We start from the raw sequence: 18,572 nt of genomic DNA on the forward strand, positions 1-18,572 counted from the left end.
TTGACCAATTGATCCAACAGCAACCCATAACCCATGCTGTGGATTGTGTACTGCACCAGTTCCATTTTTATCACATATCCATGTTCTCCAGATACTCACTCTTTTAAGGAATGTTGCATTTTTTGAGTTCAAATGATTTGAAATAGTTTGGCCTCTTGCCTTCGAACACATCACAAAGGATGATGAAACTGTACACAGATGCACCCCAGGGCACAGCATGTTGCTGAAATAACAGGAGCACATGCTACCTGTTGTATCACATTGCTTAAACCATGATCGCATTGCTATGTTATTTTTCAGAAAGTTGATTATTGTTTAGCAAAAATCTAGTTTGAACTCCAGACACTGAGTGTTAGAGAAACTGTACTATGTCCCTTTGATTGAGAAATTAATCTGAAGTGCAGAGGCATAATTCAGCAAATATTGGATCAATTTTAATAGACTTTGCTATTGTGGAAGGACTGCTCACAGTCATGTTACTGGGTGAACTAACTTGAATGAGTGGATTTGGAGGGTATCTGTAACTGATCATGCTACTATGGTACAGTCAAATAACATGAATTCCATAAGTACTTAATGACCAGTGTTTATTGCATATGCCTACAAGAGGGGTGGCTTTGGGTGTATCTTGTTTTTGCTACAATAAAATCCCCCAAATCAGACCTAAACATGCAACTACCTTAGTTCTGAGTGCACAAAGAGGAAACTAAAAGAAATCTGAAATATCGCACTCTCCTCTGACACACAAGAACTGATCATGTGTGGGTTTTCCATCTTGCAATATATGGTCACGTAGGTAGTCTTCATCCCTTAGTTTTCTGTTGGTCTGTGTTCTGGTCTGCTCATCCAGGGGCTTGATCTCCCCCAAGCTCAGATATTTAAACGATAGTCAGAACTAATTCCTGTACTTTTATTCCTTGTACCCATGATTTGATAGAATAGTTATCCTCCCATATTGGCACCAAAAATGCAATTGTTCTAGCAACTACCAGCTACATTTTGTCCCCAAAACAATACTAAAAGCTGTTGTCCTGATTCTCAAATATACTTTGAAATAGTGCTTTGTGGTCTCAACATTTTGCTTTCCTTCTCTTTCCTTATTCTCATCCCTTATTATCATAATTAAGGATTACATTAGGAGGTGGTTGTGCTTCCTATCAGTGAACAAACATGCCTGCATGGTTGCAGGCACTCACTTGCCTGCTCTGCCTGTGTTCTGAAGTAGGATTAATTAGCTCACGCTCTGGACTGTATTAACACGGTGTATATGGTTTCTGGACATGACAGTTTGCATCTTCATAAACAAATCTGAAGTGTGATCACATATTGAAATGAAGGTTCTCAAGGTCATGTTGCTGCCTGCCATGATGTTTTGGAATTTGAAGGAGTCTGTGCGCCTGGAGTTGGAATATTTCTGTTTCCAAAACACAGGGCTCTCGTGACTGGGCAAAGGAAGGTCTCTGGGGACTGTTTCCAGTACCATACTGCTGTGCATAATCTACCAGCCCTCATTTCATCTCATACCATTAATTTAATGAGCTCTGATTCCTTAATTTTTTTCTTACATCATTGCCACAGAGGAGTAACACAAAATCCCAGGATGGAGATGTTCCTGGTGGTCCATTCTGGGAGATAGCTTTGGTATCAGAGGGCACCAAAGTTCTCCCTGCTACAGAAACCTGCTTACCTGCATGCTTTTCTTACCCCATCGAAGGGCAGCAACCTGATCTGGTCAATGAGCAGAGGATTGTTGCTGGATCATTTTCAAAGCAGCAAAAGCCAATAAAATTGTGTCCTGTTCTAGATTCCGAATTTGCTATAAGCAACAAAGACTGAAGACCGTGGTCTGACTGGTTCAGCACACCCGAAACCAGAGCCACAACGTTGTGATTTTACAAAAATGAGGTATCTGGGACTCGGTGTTGGCACCGAAGGAGTCGTGTTGCTGAAAGTCCTTCCTCCAGCGCTGGGCTGGTACGCAGGCCAGATACTGCCATCTCACCAGCCGTTCAAGAAAGGAGATTAACATTCAACAACTGGATGCAGCAGAAACAGGGCGTTCGCTCTTGGTGAGACTGGCATTCCTCACGAACCTCTTGAATACAGGCCAAAAATTAGCATTGGAGAAAATACTTAATCTGCTTTTCCAACCTGTCAGCCTCAGACAGAAAAATCTGAATTTTGTTTTGAGGATTCGTCAGAGTTCATTTCCTGCTATGACATAAGGGTGCATTAATAGTGAGTTTTAAACCTTGTCCAATTTTATAGTAGTATAAAACATTCAAAATTGCATTGTGTCTGTATTTCTCTACCTGATTGCAAGCTTTCTTGCTTTGCTTTTTGTTGATTCAACCTTCTTAAATTTATCACCTTCAGACTTTCAAAATTCCATCCCAAAGAGGCAAAATAATATTTTGCGTCATTTTTATAAAGTAAAATGAGATAGTTTGGCTTTAAGTAGAAAAAATAACCCTGCTCTTCTCTCTAAGGAGATTTTTCATATTCCTTTTCCACATTGAATTGCACTGTCCTCTAGTGGATATTTTAAGCAATTGTTTTGTGTTTTTAAATCTTTCATACTGCTCTGATACAGTAGATTAAATCTTTATTTTCAAATGAACCATAAATGTTTGATGTAAAAATCTAGAGGATTAGAGTAATATTTCAAAACTGGATAAGAAAAGCTTGCATTTGACCTGTAGTCCAAGTTATAATAATATAGAGACATTTAAAAATGTTTGTATCCGACTTATCAGTCGGAGCGGAAAGATACAGAGTGGAGACACGAGTGTATGGCATCCGTGTTTTATTACGTTGTATTGAGAGTTGGAGATAATCTGCTTCTTTCACATTGAAACAAATTCTGTAAACTGTGAATGAATGAATAATAAAGACCAATGGAATAACAGGAATGCATGTTATTAGAGTCAGAGTGAAGAACTCTGTATCCCATTTTACCCAGTGTTTTGTTGGGGTTTTTTTCTTAGTAGTGCTACCTACCTCTTAAAAGGCGTAGGGATATCTTTGTCTGGGACACAAGAATGTTTCACTTGTAATCCAGATAAACTCAGTCATCTCCAAAGGGTTTGGAAAATGTGCTCACCTCTCTGCCTCAGGGTCTGTGTCTCCCTAACAGATAACAAGGAGATTCGCTTTCTCTTCACCATGCGGAAAATTTCTTTCTTAATGAAAACAAGGTGTAGCCACAACAAAGTTGAATGAGAGAATGTTCCTTGATAACCTATACCTAATTAAATATATCTTCCTGAGATTCTCTAATCCTGGCGAAGTTATCTTCATGTAAGTGTGTCTTCCCTTGCGTGTCTCTAAACTGCAGCAGTCCTTGATGCTTTGCTGTTGGTAGAGGTTCCCACAATCTTCCAGCTCTGTGAGAAAGAAACTCTTACCTTTCACTGTTATGAAGGCGAAGAGATCTTTGCGAGGCCAAACTGCATCCTGGATATCCGATTTTAGGAGTGGTGAATACCTTTCTTTTTAACTGGGATTCCCTGGGACTTGAGGTGCTAAGCATCTCTGAAGATCAGGTTGATAATACGGAACTCTTAAGTGTCAGTGCTTGTCAGGCTTGTGTATGTTTGCAGTACTGGATCCAGCTGTAGGTTACAGCCCCTTGACTTTCCTTCCATGAGCTGGGAATACATCTGCACCTTCAGCACTTGTATCCCAACATCCTGCAAAGTGAATTTCCCCACGTTCTTTGATATGCTTGATTTGAGATATTGTCGTTCCACTGGTGTTTATTCTGTTGAAGGAAGAAGAAACGAATGCCTGGCAGTGTGCTGCTGGCTTGCTTTTCTTATTTGTTTTCTATCAACTTAATGATTTACTTCAGTAAAAGAATGTGTTTTTGCAGACACAAAACTAGACCCTGCTAACCAGAAGGACAGGGAGATATGAGACATGTTTTAACCTCAAAAAATGCCAGAAGCCTCCATGCAGGAACAAGTTTGCCAGCTGTACCATGCAAACCTGCTGTCTTCCATGTAGATGGGACCTGTGGCATCCTGGAGAAGAAAACTTGACACATATAGACTGGGTACACTTTTAGCTGATGAAAGAGTTAGGGGTGGTCAATAACTGAATTCAATTAGCTTGAAATGTAAAGGCGTTTTTTTCAGATTTCAATCAAAGCAAACTGTAAGCGAGTTCTCTGCTAGTGTAGCTTTTAATTTGCTGCAGATGTGGTTTTACTGACAGTTGCTGAATAGCTTGTTTTCAACTAAAATAAATGGATTGAGCTTCAGAGCAACAATTTACAGCAAGGTCAGAGATTGTATTGGTGATTTTTATAATCATATTTATAATTCACTGTGTGAGTGTTCATGCGTCTGTGCGTGCATGTAAGGGAAAAGATGCATACCAAAGTCAGGAGGTGTGCATCTGACACTGCTGGTGGTTGGAAAACTGTTGCAAGTCTTTCCTGCTGCCATCAGATGAGAACATAGAGGGAAGGTTGAAAGAGTTTCTCATAAAAAAGACACTAGCAGAAACTTCGATTAAAGGGATCTGAATGTTGGAGTAATTATGTTTTTGAGCTATCTTTGTGTCAGCCATCCTGAAATATTTTGTTAAAACACATGTTTTAAAACACATATTTAAAAAAAACCACCAGGCTTATTTTCAGTAGTATTCAGAAGAGATCTGTGCTGTACAGTCATGGTCTTGGTGATTTGGGGTTTGACTTTTGTTGGACAGTTCTCTTGTATTTCTGGCCTCGCATTTTTGTACACATCTAATACTCATTCTCATCCTGAAAGGCAATAGCTAAGAAAGTGGTTTCACAATTGGTTTACACATTCCCACCTTATCCCGGGTCCTAACAGCACGTTAGGAGTTCTTCCTCACTTCAAGGCCAGTGTTCGTGTGTCTGCAGGGTCAGTCGGATCCAGGAGCTGCTTTGGCATCCGCGTGGCTCAGATGCCGATACGAGCACAGGAGAGGGGTGTTTGTGTGCAGGGGGAGGGAGGGGGAAAGCAAGACTGATTCTTTGGGGCTGCCCATACTGAGATCATCTCCAAATGACTATGAAACCTCAGCCTGAGTTAATTTGCATTTGTGTTTTGATTCCTGGTTTGTGTGTGGTTCAGAGCTTTACCTTGTAGGAGGTATCTGCCGTTGTTCAGTGCTGCGGCACATTGTTATCCTAAGCCTGTTGTAATTGTGCTGTGGGGATAACGAAGGTGGGAGATGAGAGATAAGTAACAACTGCAAGTGTCAAGTTTTTGTCCTCTCTACTTTTGTGTGCAGAATTTGTGGTGTTTGCGTGGACTCTGAAGGATATTCAGCAGACTGGGATGCGGCGGCTGCAGACAGCGAGACGTCCTGTGTATAGATTTATAAATGGGCTGTAGGGGAGGTGGAATGCTTTATAGGGGCTGCCCCTATTAGTCCTTAAGTGTATGATGATCAGATGTCACTGTGCATTTCGTTAAGGCTAAGAATGTTTTAGAGAAAAAAAAAAAAGAAATGAGATAAAAATATAATAAATGCGTACACACTCTATGTATTTTTTGGAGTGCAGGAAAAAATGCTAAAGCTGCTTCTGCTGTACCTACAGTGCCCTTAGTTGCATGGAATCTGACAGCCTTGTGGAGTGTGTCTGTGATCCAATACAATTCTACCAGTAATCTCCTAGCACCACTACTTCAGTTAGTGTACAGTTACACTTACCTGGGGTGGGTTTATTTGGGGCCTGACATTCAAAGCGTAATTGCAGCTTTTGTCAAGGCTCACTCTAACAAAAAGTCACTGTAAATTAAAACTGTTAGTTTTATTAATAAAGCCACATGGTTTTAGATAGATACAGCTATACATAAATAAATAAACATAAATTTCTTATATGAAGAGAGAAAAGGCTATCTGTGTGTCTGCATATATGTTCATACAGCATTTAGGAGCTGTGGGATTAATGGGTATTGCAGTATTTGCAAAGATTCAATACCATATCTAGCACAAAGACAGTGTTAACGCAGCACTCGCTTAGTTTCTATCATTTTCGCTTCCCAGCGCTGATGCTTAGAGCTGGCAGACTGTGGGTTGTTACCACTGCTGGTGGTGATGTCTTCATGCTGTTGTGGGTTCCCTTATCTCTCCAGAGGAGTCCATAATCGGTTGCGAGTACGTTTGATGGTGATTCCACATCTGTCAATGGTTTTGGTGGATGGAAAGAGCCTAACCTGTGGATATACTGCTGTCTTCACTTTCCCTAATAATGTTGCTGAAATACAAAGTCGTTTTAGAAGGCACACTGTTAGGTACAAGTGGTAGTTATAATAATAATGCTATCAACTAACCTGTCTTATATGTAGACTGTTTGCCCTCTTCTTAATATGTCTAATGTTCCATATGCATTAGATACCGAACCTGTTAATATGTAGTGGTTCTGTTATACAAGGGGCGATTTATTTTTCTTGTAGACTTAAATAACACAGAGATTGTGCATTCTCTGTGCACATGAAATACTGAAAACCTTTTCATCCATGTACTGGGTCTGAATGTTAAAGTTCTTTCAGCTGGAAATGGAAGACCTAGTCAGGCCACAGAAGCATATATAAACAATGTTCACAAATTTCGGTGGAGTTAAAGTGAATCTCAGCATCATTTGGACCGATCTTTTGGCTTATTTGGAAGATTACAGTAAAACCCAGGATTGAATTCTCTACTTGATTCAGTTTCTTATTGATTGAATCCTTTTAGACTCCTCTCTAATTTAACAGTGTATTTTTATTAAAGCCGAGCATACAAACATCAATTATCCAAGCTGCATCTAATTTCCTTCAACGGTTTTTTTTTTTCCTTTTGCTGCCAATGGATTAGAAGACCTGATTAGAATTCAGCTTGAAAGCTGAAAAGCAGATCCTTAAATGAGAATGTCTGCATTAGGAATTAAAATATCTGTACTGGGCATAAAATCCTCCTCCTTATCTCTAATAATGTAAACACACTTGGTTAAGTTGGTCTGTCACATGCCTGGTGCACTGTCCCTAAATTAAGAACATGTATTAGAAAGGGTGGAATGGTGTCTGTGGCTTGTCCTGCTGCTAGAAGACATCACTAGTATATCATCACTAGTATATTTTAACATCAAAGTGCTTTGCATAAACGTCTCTCTACTATGAGAGTTAATGTGATAAGTGTTTGAAGGGCTGAATTTTTTCTTTATGAGTTTTTCCCTCCTAACACCAAGAATGAGCACAAGCAGTGTGAGCAAGACAGAGGAGGGACCTTCTAAGGTTTCACTGTTGGTATCTCCTACAGAGTTAAGGATTTTGTAACAATGCAAAGGTGAAATAAATAATTGCAATGGCATCACCAATTTAATATCCAGAAAACCCTAAACTGGTAAATGCATGCATTTAACATGAATTTAAATTGTTAGCCCATGTCTAAACTATAAGAAAGAGTTATAAAATCAATGAAATTGTATGTTGTTATTTGAGTGGTTTATTAATTTCCTTCTGATACCTGGTGTGCTCTGTCTGTGATGAGGAAGCCATATCATGACCCCTATGCAAGCTGTTACTGTGCAGGCTTTATGAACTGAAGCAGTTGGTGTCACGTGTTACCGAATCATTGTACCTGATTTCAGAGGGAGAAATTTGGATATTGAGATTTTTAAGGGAGTTTATTATTAATTACTGCTCTATTTATATAGCATTAGAGTTGTTTCGTGCTTTGAGAAGGCACACGAGAATTCTGTTTATAGTCTCAGGATGCCCAGAAGAGTGAGCAAACCTTAACTGGATGACTCCACTGCAAGTAGTAAGAGGAGACAAGTAGCAGGGGTAGGCAGCATCCTTGCACATCAGCACTAGATGAAAGAGTTGGTGTCTAATAAGCTTGAGAGGAGAAAATGGAGCTATGTCCCATATTGTCAGATGGGAACTGTTCTGGCTACTTTTGGGTGGCATCTGAGAGATGTCTTGGGGCTGGAAGGAGCAGTAGGTGATGAGGGAGATGTCAACGAGGTGGTCCCATTGCTGTTTTTATTTTACGACTGTTGTGTTAGCATTGGAGTTTGATAGTGCAGTGTAAACACTGCACCTGCTTATAGTAAGTAATGTTTTTCCAGTCTAGGGTACTGCTTAAGGAGTGAGCCAATTTCTTGTGGGGAGTAAAGTATTTGTTGAGATTTTTATTGCCTTTTTTCTTGCTGCATTGTGGATGGCAGTATTACTAACAGTGGTGAGCTTTCAATCTGTGTGTGTGACTGCACATCCCAGGAGTTAATTGTCACGTTGTGTCCGCAGAGAAATATTAAACCTGATTGTGCAGAGCTATAAACGTGTGTGACTGCAGGGAATTTTCTTGGTGCTGGTATGAGTCTGGCTACCTGGAGGTGGGCAAAGTGAATCTGTTCATCTTGTGCAATGAGTTAAGCATAATTGTGGTTGACATCATGCACAAGTGAAATCCAGTGATATTTCATTCCTTCAAACCTAATCCCCTCTTTATCTTGTCTTCTTTCGAGTCAACATGATTCTGGCAAAGCTTGTTTGTGATGCCCAGTGAAGCTTATTGTAGAGTACCCTGAATGTTGTGGATTAGCCCCACTGTGGAATGGGAAACAGCATAGCTGCGTCTGTCCCCCTTGACTTAATAAGCCGTGGTGGGAAGCCTGGTGTGTGAACTTGGGTTCACTGTTATACTGCCTTACCAAGGAGAAGGAAACCATGTTAATACCTTAAATGTATTAATGTCTTGTATGTTGCGAAAGGTAATTTAATTGTGAATTAGGTGCAGGAATTTCAGTTTCCAGAAACTGATGAATAGCATTTTTTTGAGGTTATCAGTTAACCTGTTGTAATGCATATTCTTCATTACATGCCTCTCCTTGTTAATTAGAAGGGATTTTTTTTACTCCTCTTTATCAAGTCAGGACAGGTATATTACCTTTTCCTCTGTATGGCTTATGATAAAGTGCATATCCAGATTGTTCTGTGAAGTTTTCACTTGAATATTTCATTTCATGTGCATCTGCGCATTCATACACTGTTTTCTGAGCTCCAACCTCTGATGATTATTCAATACATTAAAAAAAGTCCAAAAATATAGATTGTTTCATCTCCTTTTTATTTATACTTATCAGTAGAAATTCCCCTTTTCTGTGTAATAGTGTGTTCATTACATTAATTACCATGCCAGTTTAGACCAAGGCCATTAATCACTGCTACACACTACACAAACAATAGACTCAGGTCAAGTTCCCCAAGTACAGAGGTGAAGCTTGTACCTTCCATAAATGAGAGCCTGCTTGACAAAGGGGAGTCCATACCTTGGTTTGGATTGTTTACCTGTGTTTGTTTAAAAAACAAAGCCAAAACACAAACAAAAAGCCCACTTGATTCCTGTTCTATTTCTTTCCTACAGGTTGAAGCAATACTTGTAAACATTTTTGGTGGGATCGTGAACTGTGCCATTATAGCCAATGGTATTACCAAAGCCTGCCGGGAGCTTGAGCTGAAAGTACCTTTGGTGGTCAGACTGGAAGGTGAGTGCTAATGGTTTGAGACAAAAATCCTCCCTCAGGTGCACAGTAATCCACCTTGGCTTTCTTCGATCTCTAAGATCTAAACAGGTTAGTCCCACACAATGAGACTACGTCCAATTCTTCATCCACAGCATGACCTGAAGTCAATAAACTCTTTCCTTACATATTTCTGTATCTCTGGTCCCTGGTGGTACTTGAAGCAATGAAGTTTTGCAATGAAAGCATTACGGTTTTGCTTGTAGCATTTGCATTGCAAATAGAAATTATTTTGATGCAAGTTTCTGTTTACTGCAAGGTATTTCTTTTTGAAATTATTTTTGCTGAATGCAATTCCATTATTGCTAAACCTGCAGCAACATAAAGTTTTCTTAAATTTACTCCAATATCATAATTAAAAGAAAGATGTTAGAAACAGTATTTGTGAGAGGGCAATTACTGTAATATGTTCTGCTCAAATATCCAGTCCAGCTAAAATCCATTTAAAAACAGAGGATTTGGCAACGGTAAGGAATATATTTTTTTAGTACATCCAGCATTGTTAAACTGGAAGAAAAAAAGTAATAGGTAAGGAAGAGCACTCTTCGGCAGTTACTGGCTTTAATATAATGACAGTGGATGTGGAGTTCTAGCTCTAATTTCTGAGAAGTACTCTGAAGGAGGAAGAGAGGTTCTTCTGCCATTGAATCAAAGAGTGCTTTCATTTAAATTAGCACACACCTCTGGTAAGCTTAAAATATTCTTTTTTGCTAAGTTGGTTTGGAAAAATAGATGTTTTTCTGTTGTTTGGGGTTTTTTTTAAGGCCTGTTCCTCAAAAACATCAATATTCATGTTTGGATGTGTGTAAAGGGGGTAAAATGTCCTATCACTCAGCATTGGTGGTGAAAGGAGGACATGCATCCCTTTATGTACTTGAGATACAAACCAGTAAGGTCTTTTTTTAACACTATGATAGAAAGGGGAGGAAAAAATGGTCTGAATACAGCAGACTTTTTCCTTTTCAAAAAATATAGTCACCAGGACTCACGAAGGTGCAGATTACCCATGAAGCCCTTTGGTTATGAGGTTACTTGTTTTTCCTTTCATGAGAAAGCAGTTTCCCCGTCCCTCGTTCTCATGCTACATTGCACGTGATCCATAGTTCAGGTCAGGGGAGACCGCAGTCTGTGACATGGAATTTTGTCCTGTAGAAGTTCTGCTGTGCGTTTCACTGCAGGGTTTGAATGCTTTCCAGAGTGCATTCTTGGTTTAACATAGGTTGCCTTTTGCTGTAGTAAGTGCAGGAAAAATTTAATACTCTAAAGTGGGTTTTAGAAATAAATAGTGAAAATTTTCTTTGGATGATGCAGCACCACTAAACACCTTAAAAGAGTAAGCAGATAGTTTAATATGGATGAAGGAGAGCCTGATGGATGTTGGTTAGAAGCAGGAAAGTTTCATAATATAAAATCTCATTGTTTATCAGCTCTAGGCAATGTTGTTTAGCTTTTTGTCATAGTAGAAAACTTTTCCTGTCCATCATAGCTAGGAAAAAGTTTGTCAGCTCTGTAAGACTTCTCATCTATTGTAGCTGTTGTTTTTTAAGTAAAGATATTGGAAAAGCCGTTAGTCTTCCTTATGAACAAGATGATTGCAAGTTGTTTCTGTTGCAATATTTGAAACTGGTATAAGAGAAACAAGAAAATTGGCTTGCTCATTTTAAACTGCAGTCTGCTAGGTCTACCGCTGGGTTTTCTTGACCTTTCTCCAGTACTCTTGATACTTCCATGATTGTACACAGCTAAGGGTGACTTTTTTTTTAAATGTGACTGCTAGAAGATTGCAAAAGGCAAAGCAGTCCCTGGGCTGGATGAGGAGGGTCCCAGTGCTACTGCACTGTGGAGTTTGTCTGGAAGAGAAGGTGCAGAGAAGGAGAGCTTCTACCTGGGTGTTGCACAAAGCCTTGCAGAGGTGACTGCGTGGTGCCTGTTCTTCTTGTGCCTGCAGCCTTTGAGAGTCGTCTGGTGCTTGATCCACAGAGGTTGAAGCTGAATCTTCAGCCTGTCGAAGACAGATTTTTAATGCAAACATCTTTTGTGGATCATCTTCCTATGTTTCCTCACTCGTTTGTAATAATGCTTCTCCTAGGCTAGTTGCTGACTCCAGAGACAGCGATACCACATTTTCATAGAATCATGGAATCATAGAATGGTTAGGGCTGGAAGGGACCTTCAAAGGTCATCTAGTCCAACCCCCCTGCAAGGAACAGGGATATCTCCAACTAGATCAGGTTGCTCAGGGCCTCATCCAACCTGGCCTTGAATGTCTCCAGGGATGGAGCATCCACCACCTCTCTGGGCAACCTGTTCCAGTGTTCTACCACTCTCATGGTAAAAAATTTTTTCCTAATATCCAACCTGAATCTACCTCCCTCTATTTTAAAACCATTACCCCTTGTCCTATCAGAACAGGCCCTCCTGAACAGCCTCTCCCCATCTTTCTTGTAGGCCCCCTTGAGGTACTGGAAGACCGCTATCAGGTCACCCCGGAGCCTCCTCTTCTCCAGGCTGAACAGCCCCAACTCTTTCAGCCTGTCCTCATAGGAAAGGTGCTCCAGCCCTCTTATCATCTTCGTGGCCCTCCTCTGGACCCTCTCCAGCTGGTCCATGTCCCTCTTGTGTTGGGGACTCCAGAACTGGACGCAATACTCCAAGTGAGGTCTCACGAGGGCAGAGTAGAGGGGGAGAATCACCTCTCTCGACCTGCTGGCCACGCTCCTCTTGATGCAGCCCAAGATGCGGTTGGCCTTCTGGGCCGCAAGAGCACATTGCCGGCTCATATTGAGCTTCTCGTCCACCTTCTTCTTTTTCTTTAGGAAACTCTGTCCTGGTATAATACAGCAAACTCTCACTTTTGGATAATATTTATCTCAGAAGTTTTTTTTAATTCCTTCTCTTATTCCTAGTGTTACCCATCAATTCACCCTAAACAAAGAGCTACGATGTTTACAGCCTTCAGATGTTGTACTTAGAAACTGTTAGCATTTAACTCTTGCTTTCTCTGCCTCCTTAATCACCCAGCCAAGATATAGATTGATAGATAGATAGATAGATATATTTGGTTCTTTTAATCTTTCCTCAGAAATCAATTCCTCTGGATCCGTTATCATCTTCGTTTTTCTTCTTTGAACTCACACCAGGTTATCCAAACATAAAAAGGTTTTGAATTAATAATGAGTACTGTGGAAGTAATAAGGGTGCCCAAGACTTTTCAAAACATCCCTGATAACATTTTACACTTTCAAAAGAAGAAAAAGGGACAATTACATTTTAGATTTCCATTTTGAACATTTTTTCAACAGAAGGTTCATGATTATTCCCACAAATCTGACAGATTTGTGACCTGCACTTTAAAGACTCTTTGCCCGCATGGACTGTGTTACAAATGTCTTGATGACTAGAGTTTTAATCAGTCAAATCTGTCTTGATTTAGCAGGATTCTGTGGACAAATCTTTGTTCTCAGTTGTATAATAATTACAAGCTGTTTTACCAGTGGATAAAGAAAGGATTACTCTCCTCTTTGAAAATGGTAACTTTATAATTACATGTATTTACTTGCCTTATCAGTAAAGAACTCACCAGCTGAGACACAGGATTATTGTTGTTTAAAAGGCTCATGGACAAATGGAGAAACCACATATTCCAAATTTTATCTTTTACAGTAGAAAACTTCTGCTGGTTTTGTGCAGAATTTTTTTTTGCCTTTAATATGTAATGTATTTCAATTAAGTTTTGTGAAAACTAACTAGGAGCTCTGAATGGAAGCCAAACCTTGTTTCTCCTTTGTGTAGCTTAGTTAGATGAAAAGAGGAAAGAATTAAAATAGCACTGTGAATTAGATGTCCTCTTCCTATGTTGGAAACTTTACATTCTTTCCCTTTCCACAAATGAATTCTCTGCTTCTCTCATCAGAGGGCAAGAAGAATTGGGAGGAATTAGAACTACTTAATACACAGCTAAAAGAAAATTGGCTTTTATTCAAATGTCTGAATCCAAAATTTTCTGTTATATTTTCAGCCATATGATTCGTGACATTCCATGTTCCTCAGAATCTAAAGATTTTTTTAAATATATTCAGAAATCTTTTAGATACAAGTGCAATTTTGCTCCAATTTGTATATCTTGCTCAAAAATATGGTTTAGTGTGTATGCCTGTGATTTTTAGTATCCCAAATTGCCAATCAAGAGAGAAGAATGGGATATTGCAAAGTCACATTTAGAAATTTATTCGTATCAACCTCTTCAGACATCTTTCGTTCAACACAAATTTAAAGGTGCTTTAGTCTTTCCCAGTTTGAATGTAAATGTGGGGCAGAGGAAATGATGAAAATACTCTTTGGGAAAAGTTTAACATAGGAAAAGACAAATGTGGTGGACAGAATAGAAAGGGTTTAATTGTCTCTTATAAGTAGGCAGGGAAAGTTGGTTTGTTCTTGACTGGAGAGCTAACAGCTACAAGATGTGTGAGCCACCAAAACATTGTAGGTTCCCTAGCTAAAGATCATTACTGAAAGCTTATCACTAGCCAAACCTCAAATCAAATGTTGACTGAAGGTTAGCTAGCGATGAACTTAAAACCTTATCCCTTATTCTCCAGTACCTCTGTCTCTGAGACCTGGCAGGCTATGAGTTTCCAGTTTGTGGGCTAGCAGAAGTGATACAGGCTGGATCCAAGCCAGGGGGAGAAATTAGGCCCTTAATTCACTCCTCAGTGTAGCGTATCAAAGCTGAACCATTGCTATTGATAATGTAACGTGGTCACAATGCGTTCACATCGATAATAATTTTCAGACGCTGCATATTGTGAAATATTTTGTTGTAGCAGAATGTTTTGAGTAGATCCGATTATTTTTTAAGTTAGTCTTCTATTTCTTAGAATATACCAAATGTGTATAACTGTGTCTTCTCCCCTTATATCTTATTTACCTGAAAAGCTAGAAATGGCATTGCAGTCTTGCATCTTCCCAGCCATCAGCATTAAACAGTGGCAATTTAGCCTGTTCCTGATGGGTTTATGACAATGCAAGTGAGTAAATGAACATTATCGAAATCCTATTGGGATATGATTGGGGATGTTTTATTTGTTTTCATTCCACCTATGCAGTCCTCGTGACTCGCTTGTAACAATGTGTGCTGGTATAATCTTGCAATTTGTAGAAACATGCTTCAATAGAATATTTATTACTAGGATTTTTAAGTAATGGGTTGAACAGATTCGTTTTCCTAGTGATAGTGGAGATTTCAAGGTAATAGAAGTGTAAACGTGAGAAATTGCATGTACACAGACACAGAGGTTATTTCGGAACTCAAGTTTCAGAAGGAGGATATTTAGATTAAAAAGCCTAAAAGTATATGCTGATAAAATTATATCTTTCCTGTTTTTCCCTTGAGTGTCATTGACAGTTATATGCGTCAGAAGGAAAAAATATTTTTCTCATCAGAGAGCCATTGCCTTAATAGGAGTCAAATTTAAAATAACAGAACAAAAAAACCCACAACCCGAAGAAACTCCCCCAGCAACAACAGCAGAAGCCCCATAGCCTTCAGTCCTGTGAATTTTCACCGTTTCTCAGTTGGCTGCAGTGTAGGTGAAGGGCAGGTTATTTTGATAGCCTCTGCCTGGGATTCTGTTTACAGTTCTCTGACACCATCCAGTGGCAGCAGGTTAACGGTAGAATAGTGGGATTATTTATTTGTTTATTTGAATGTCTGCTGCAATAAGATGATACCCTTTGAAGATTCTTCAATGTTTCCAATGTTTTCAGACCATTTAATTTTAAAACTCTTACCTCTGCTTTCAGTAGGATCTCATTATAATTTGTGTATTCTCCATATATCTAAAGTACTTACCACAATGGGATAAAAAGCTTCTATTAAAAAAAGAAAATTTCAGCAAAGGAAATGCTTGCTTAAAAATACGTTTAGTTGTGTGGTCTGCCTATGAAACAGTATTTTATTTAATAAATAAAAAGAGTACCCTTACTCTTTTGACTGCAGTGAGATTTTTTTGCAGCTTTCATATTTTCATTTGTCTGCATAAACTCCCCCTCCCTTCTTAGTGGACTGTGTTTTGTATTGATTTTGTAATGCATGTTAGACAAGTGGTGTGTAGAGCAATCGATGCCTTGCAGAATAGATCCAATGTGTTGTTCCGACTCTGACCTGTTAGTAAATTAATATTGGCCACTTAGCGAAGAGTAAAAGTTAGTTTTAAATACTATGTGGCTATCACAAACAGCATAATACTTTTCTCTGTGGGAAAATTTTCCCCGCTTTCCGCTTTTTTTTCTCCTCATAATACTTTTGTCTTGTAGAATCCTAGTTGAGAGATTGGTACAATCTTGACTGTTTTAAATGTTTATCACACTTATATCTAAATAACAGATAAAACCTTCAAGACGTGATGAGAATCTCTATACAAATGTGAGGAACATGACAGAGGAAAGAACCTTTGTAATGCCTTCTGGCTTCCCTGTACGCTTCTGCACTGGCAATTAACAGCTTCCACATTACATTATACGGGATAGTTAAAAAAAAAAACCCAAATATTATGCTCTTTTTGCCCATAACATTCTTTTTTCTGTAGGAAAAGTCCTGTACAGTTCTGGATGTTACTATGCAACCAAATCCCTGTTCTGTCGGAGATTTCAGATGTCTTTGACCTTCCTGCACAGGTCCGCAGTGTGTCCTCTGCATGTCGATGGGAAGCATGACCTCTTCTGCCAGTGCTTTTAAACAGCTAGCAGATGGGGTCGCGCGTTCCTCTTCCAGACACCTGCCTCTCCTATCACAAAGTACCGGGGCCTGCTGCGACAGGGATGTCTTTGGTCTCTTTCAGTGCCGGGAGTGGGAATCCTGACTTGGGCACAATCATGAAACAGACTTTTGAATTTCTCTACTTCTGCTGTACGATTTCAGGTGTTTTGTAAAGTCTGCCAAAAAAACCCAAAATCACTCTTTAAAATGAGCATTCTGGAAGTTGCACAGTAGAGAGTATGTTCCTTGCTTGGTTAATAATTAAGGATGTAATTAGTGTATAGCTCCAAATATAATTAAAATTCATTTTGCTAGGTCTAGGAATTACAAAGTAATTAAGCATTTTGACATGGCAAATGAACAAAGAACTTGATGTGGAGGAGGGGAGGTAGAGTTGATCCTAAAGAGGATCAGCTCAGGGTTGTTCCTGTGCTAGTGGTGTGATCCCAAAGTGTGGATTCCACTTCCTCGGTAGAATATCTGGCTCCCAAGTTCTTCTGTGGTGCAGAGCATAGCAGTGATCAGAAGTGTCACTTGGCTTTGCTGGAGAAAGCTCTGGAGAATTCAGTTTTTCTGTTTGTTTTCCAAAAAGAATGAGCTACGGTAAATGGGAAGGCAGTGCACTTGTCTCTTATACAAATGTGAACAGTGGGGAAAATGTACTTTCCTGAAATATCTTTTTTAATTTGGTTGCTTGTTGTTGTTTGGTTTTGTTTTCCTTTACTGTGCATGTAGTCTGTTGACTAAATTTGAGCTCTTTATGTACAAAATGGAGCACTTGTACTGTATAACTGTACAGTCTCCTTCAGCATGGGATGATTTAGTGCAGCTGCAGAGGAGGGAATGATGTCAGGTGGAATGCTTCAGAGATCCCACTTTTTAGCAGAAGTGCAAAAAACCATATTCAAGAGCAGCTCAAAGCCAGTTAGATTTTTCAGGATTACCCAAATATTTGTCACTCAGCAGCGCATTTTGCAGCTTTCAGTTAACACTGGTGAGTTTTGGTTATTGTTGATGCACTGACTGCTGATTAGCTGTGGCTGATTGTTGCTAATAAATGCATTAAATCTTCTGAGTGCCTTAAAGGCCTGATACAGGGCCCATTATCCATTGCTCTTGCTGGGTGTCCCTACTGACTGGTGGATGTTGGACTGACCCTCTAATCTTCACAAAGCCGCTCTTGTGGATGCCAGTGCTGTTATCCGATTGCATTGTCTGTCAAAATTGTCATTGCAATTAAGAGTTCCTTCTTCTCCTCTCAGTCTAAACCACTCATTGAATCTGTTTTTAAACTGAACTGATGTGTAGTTTGAAGCATTAACTACTTTTATAGAGATTTAATAGAAGATGTTCATTTCTTCATTAATATTAATTACTAATTATAGTTAATGTTCTTTTTTAGGAACAAATGTCCATGAAGCTCAGCGTATTCTGAATGAAAGTGGACTCCCCATCACGTCTGCAAATGACCTTGAGGATGCAGCAAAGAAGGCAGTGGCTAGTGTGGTCAAAAAATAACATCTTGAAGATGTTCTTATGGAAAGTGTGTGTTTTACAAGACGTCATTCCTGTTGTAATTTCAGAGAGGATTAATGGAGATTTTCTAAGTAGTCAGCAGTGTTGGTGGACTTAATTTGTGATAATGGCAAACTCAGGCCATAGGTGTGCAAGTTAGGCTTCAGAAATTTTGCAGCTACGTTCTTGAAAGGTTTGTATGTCTTATCTAATTTTGGTAATTTTGTTTTTCTGAATTGTCTACTTTCCTCCCAAAATTGTCACTGATAAACTCATGATAAGATACAATAATTAACAATTGACTTCTATCAACAAGATTGTTCTTTAATCAAACACATGTAGTTCACCTATTTAACAATGTTTTCATGCATTTTTTTAATATTGTAAAGAATCAGCAAACTAATAATGGGTTTCTATTTTTTATGGACTTTTACAATAATGTAAAAAAAAGTGCTTACAATATCTATTTTTATTCAAATGAATAATGTTTATTTTCTTTTTTAGAAATCACACATTTTGCCTTAAGATTGTTTTCTTTTGTAGATGCCGAAGTATACCTCACAATAGGAAAAGAGATTGAATAGTTGGTAGTGAAAAGACCTTCCATTCTTACACTGTGCCTATAAACCAGCAAAATGTGATTAATTTTATTTTCTAGTTTTTGGAAATGAGGTGCAGTATTTCTAGGTGTATCAGTGCCATACAGAGAGCTCTAGGATGATGTGTCTGCCAGTAAGAAAATGGCTGCTAACT

The 18,572-nt window shown here is 39.0% G+C and overlaps 1 protein-coding gene across 1 annotated transcript in view; it reads left to right on the forward strand.

The window, feature by feature from the left end:
- Positions 1-17,988, forward strand: part of SUCLG2 (succinate-CoA ligase GDP-forming subunit beta) — a 131,289-nt gene extending 113,301 nt beyond the window's left edge. Inside the window, exons 10-11 of the mRNA XM_086619001.1 lie at positions 9,391-9,511; positions 17,707-17,988. Coding sequence (XP_086475127.1) covers positions 9,391-9,511; positions 17,707-17,822 — 237 coding nt within the window. The 3' untranslated portion in view covers positions 17,823-17,988. The remainder of the gene's footprint in view (positions 1-9,390; positions 9,512-17,706) is intronic.
- Positions 17,989-18,572: the final 584 nt, after the last annotated feature.

The sequence above is a fragment of the Tauraco erythrolophus genome, chromosome 12 (genome assembly GCF_009769465.1).
Source record: "Tauraco erythrolophus isolate bTauEry1 chromosome 12, bTauEry1.pri, whole genome shotgun sequence".
NCBI lineage: Eukaryota > Metazoa > Chordata > Aves > Musophagiformes > Musophagidae > Tauraco > Tauraco erythrolophus.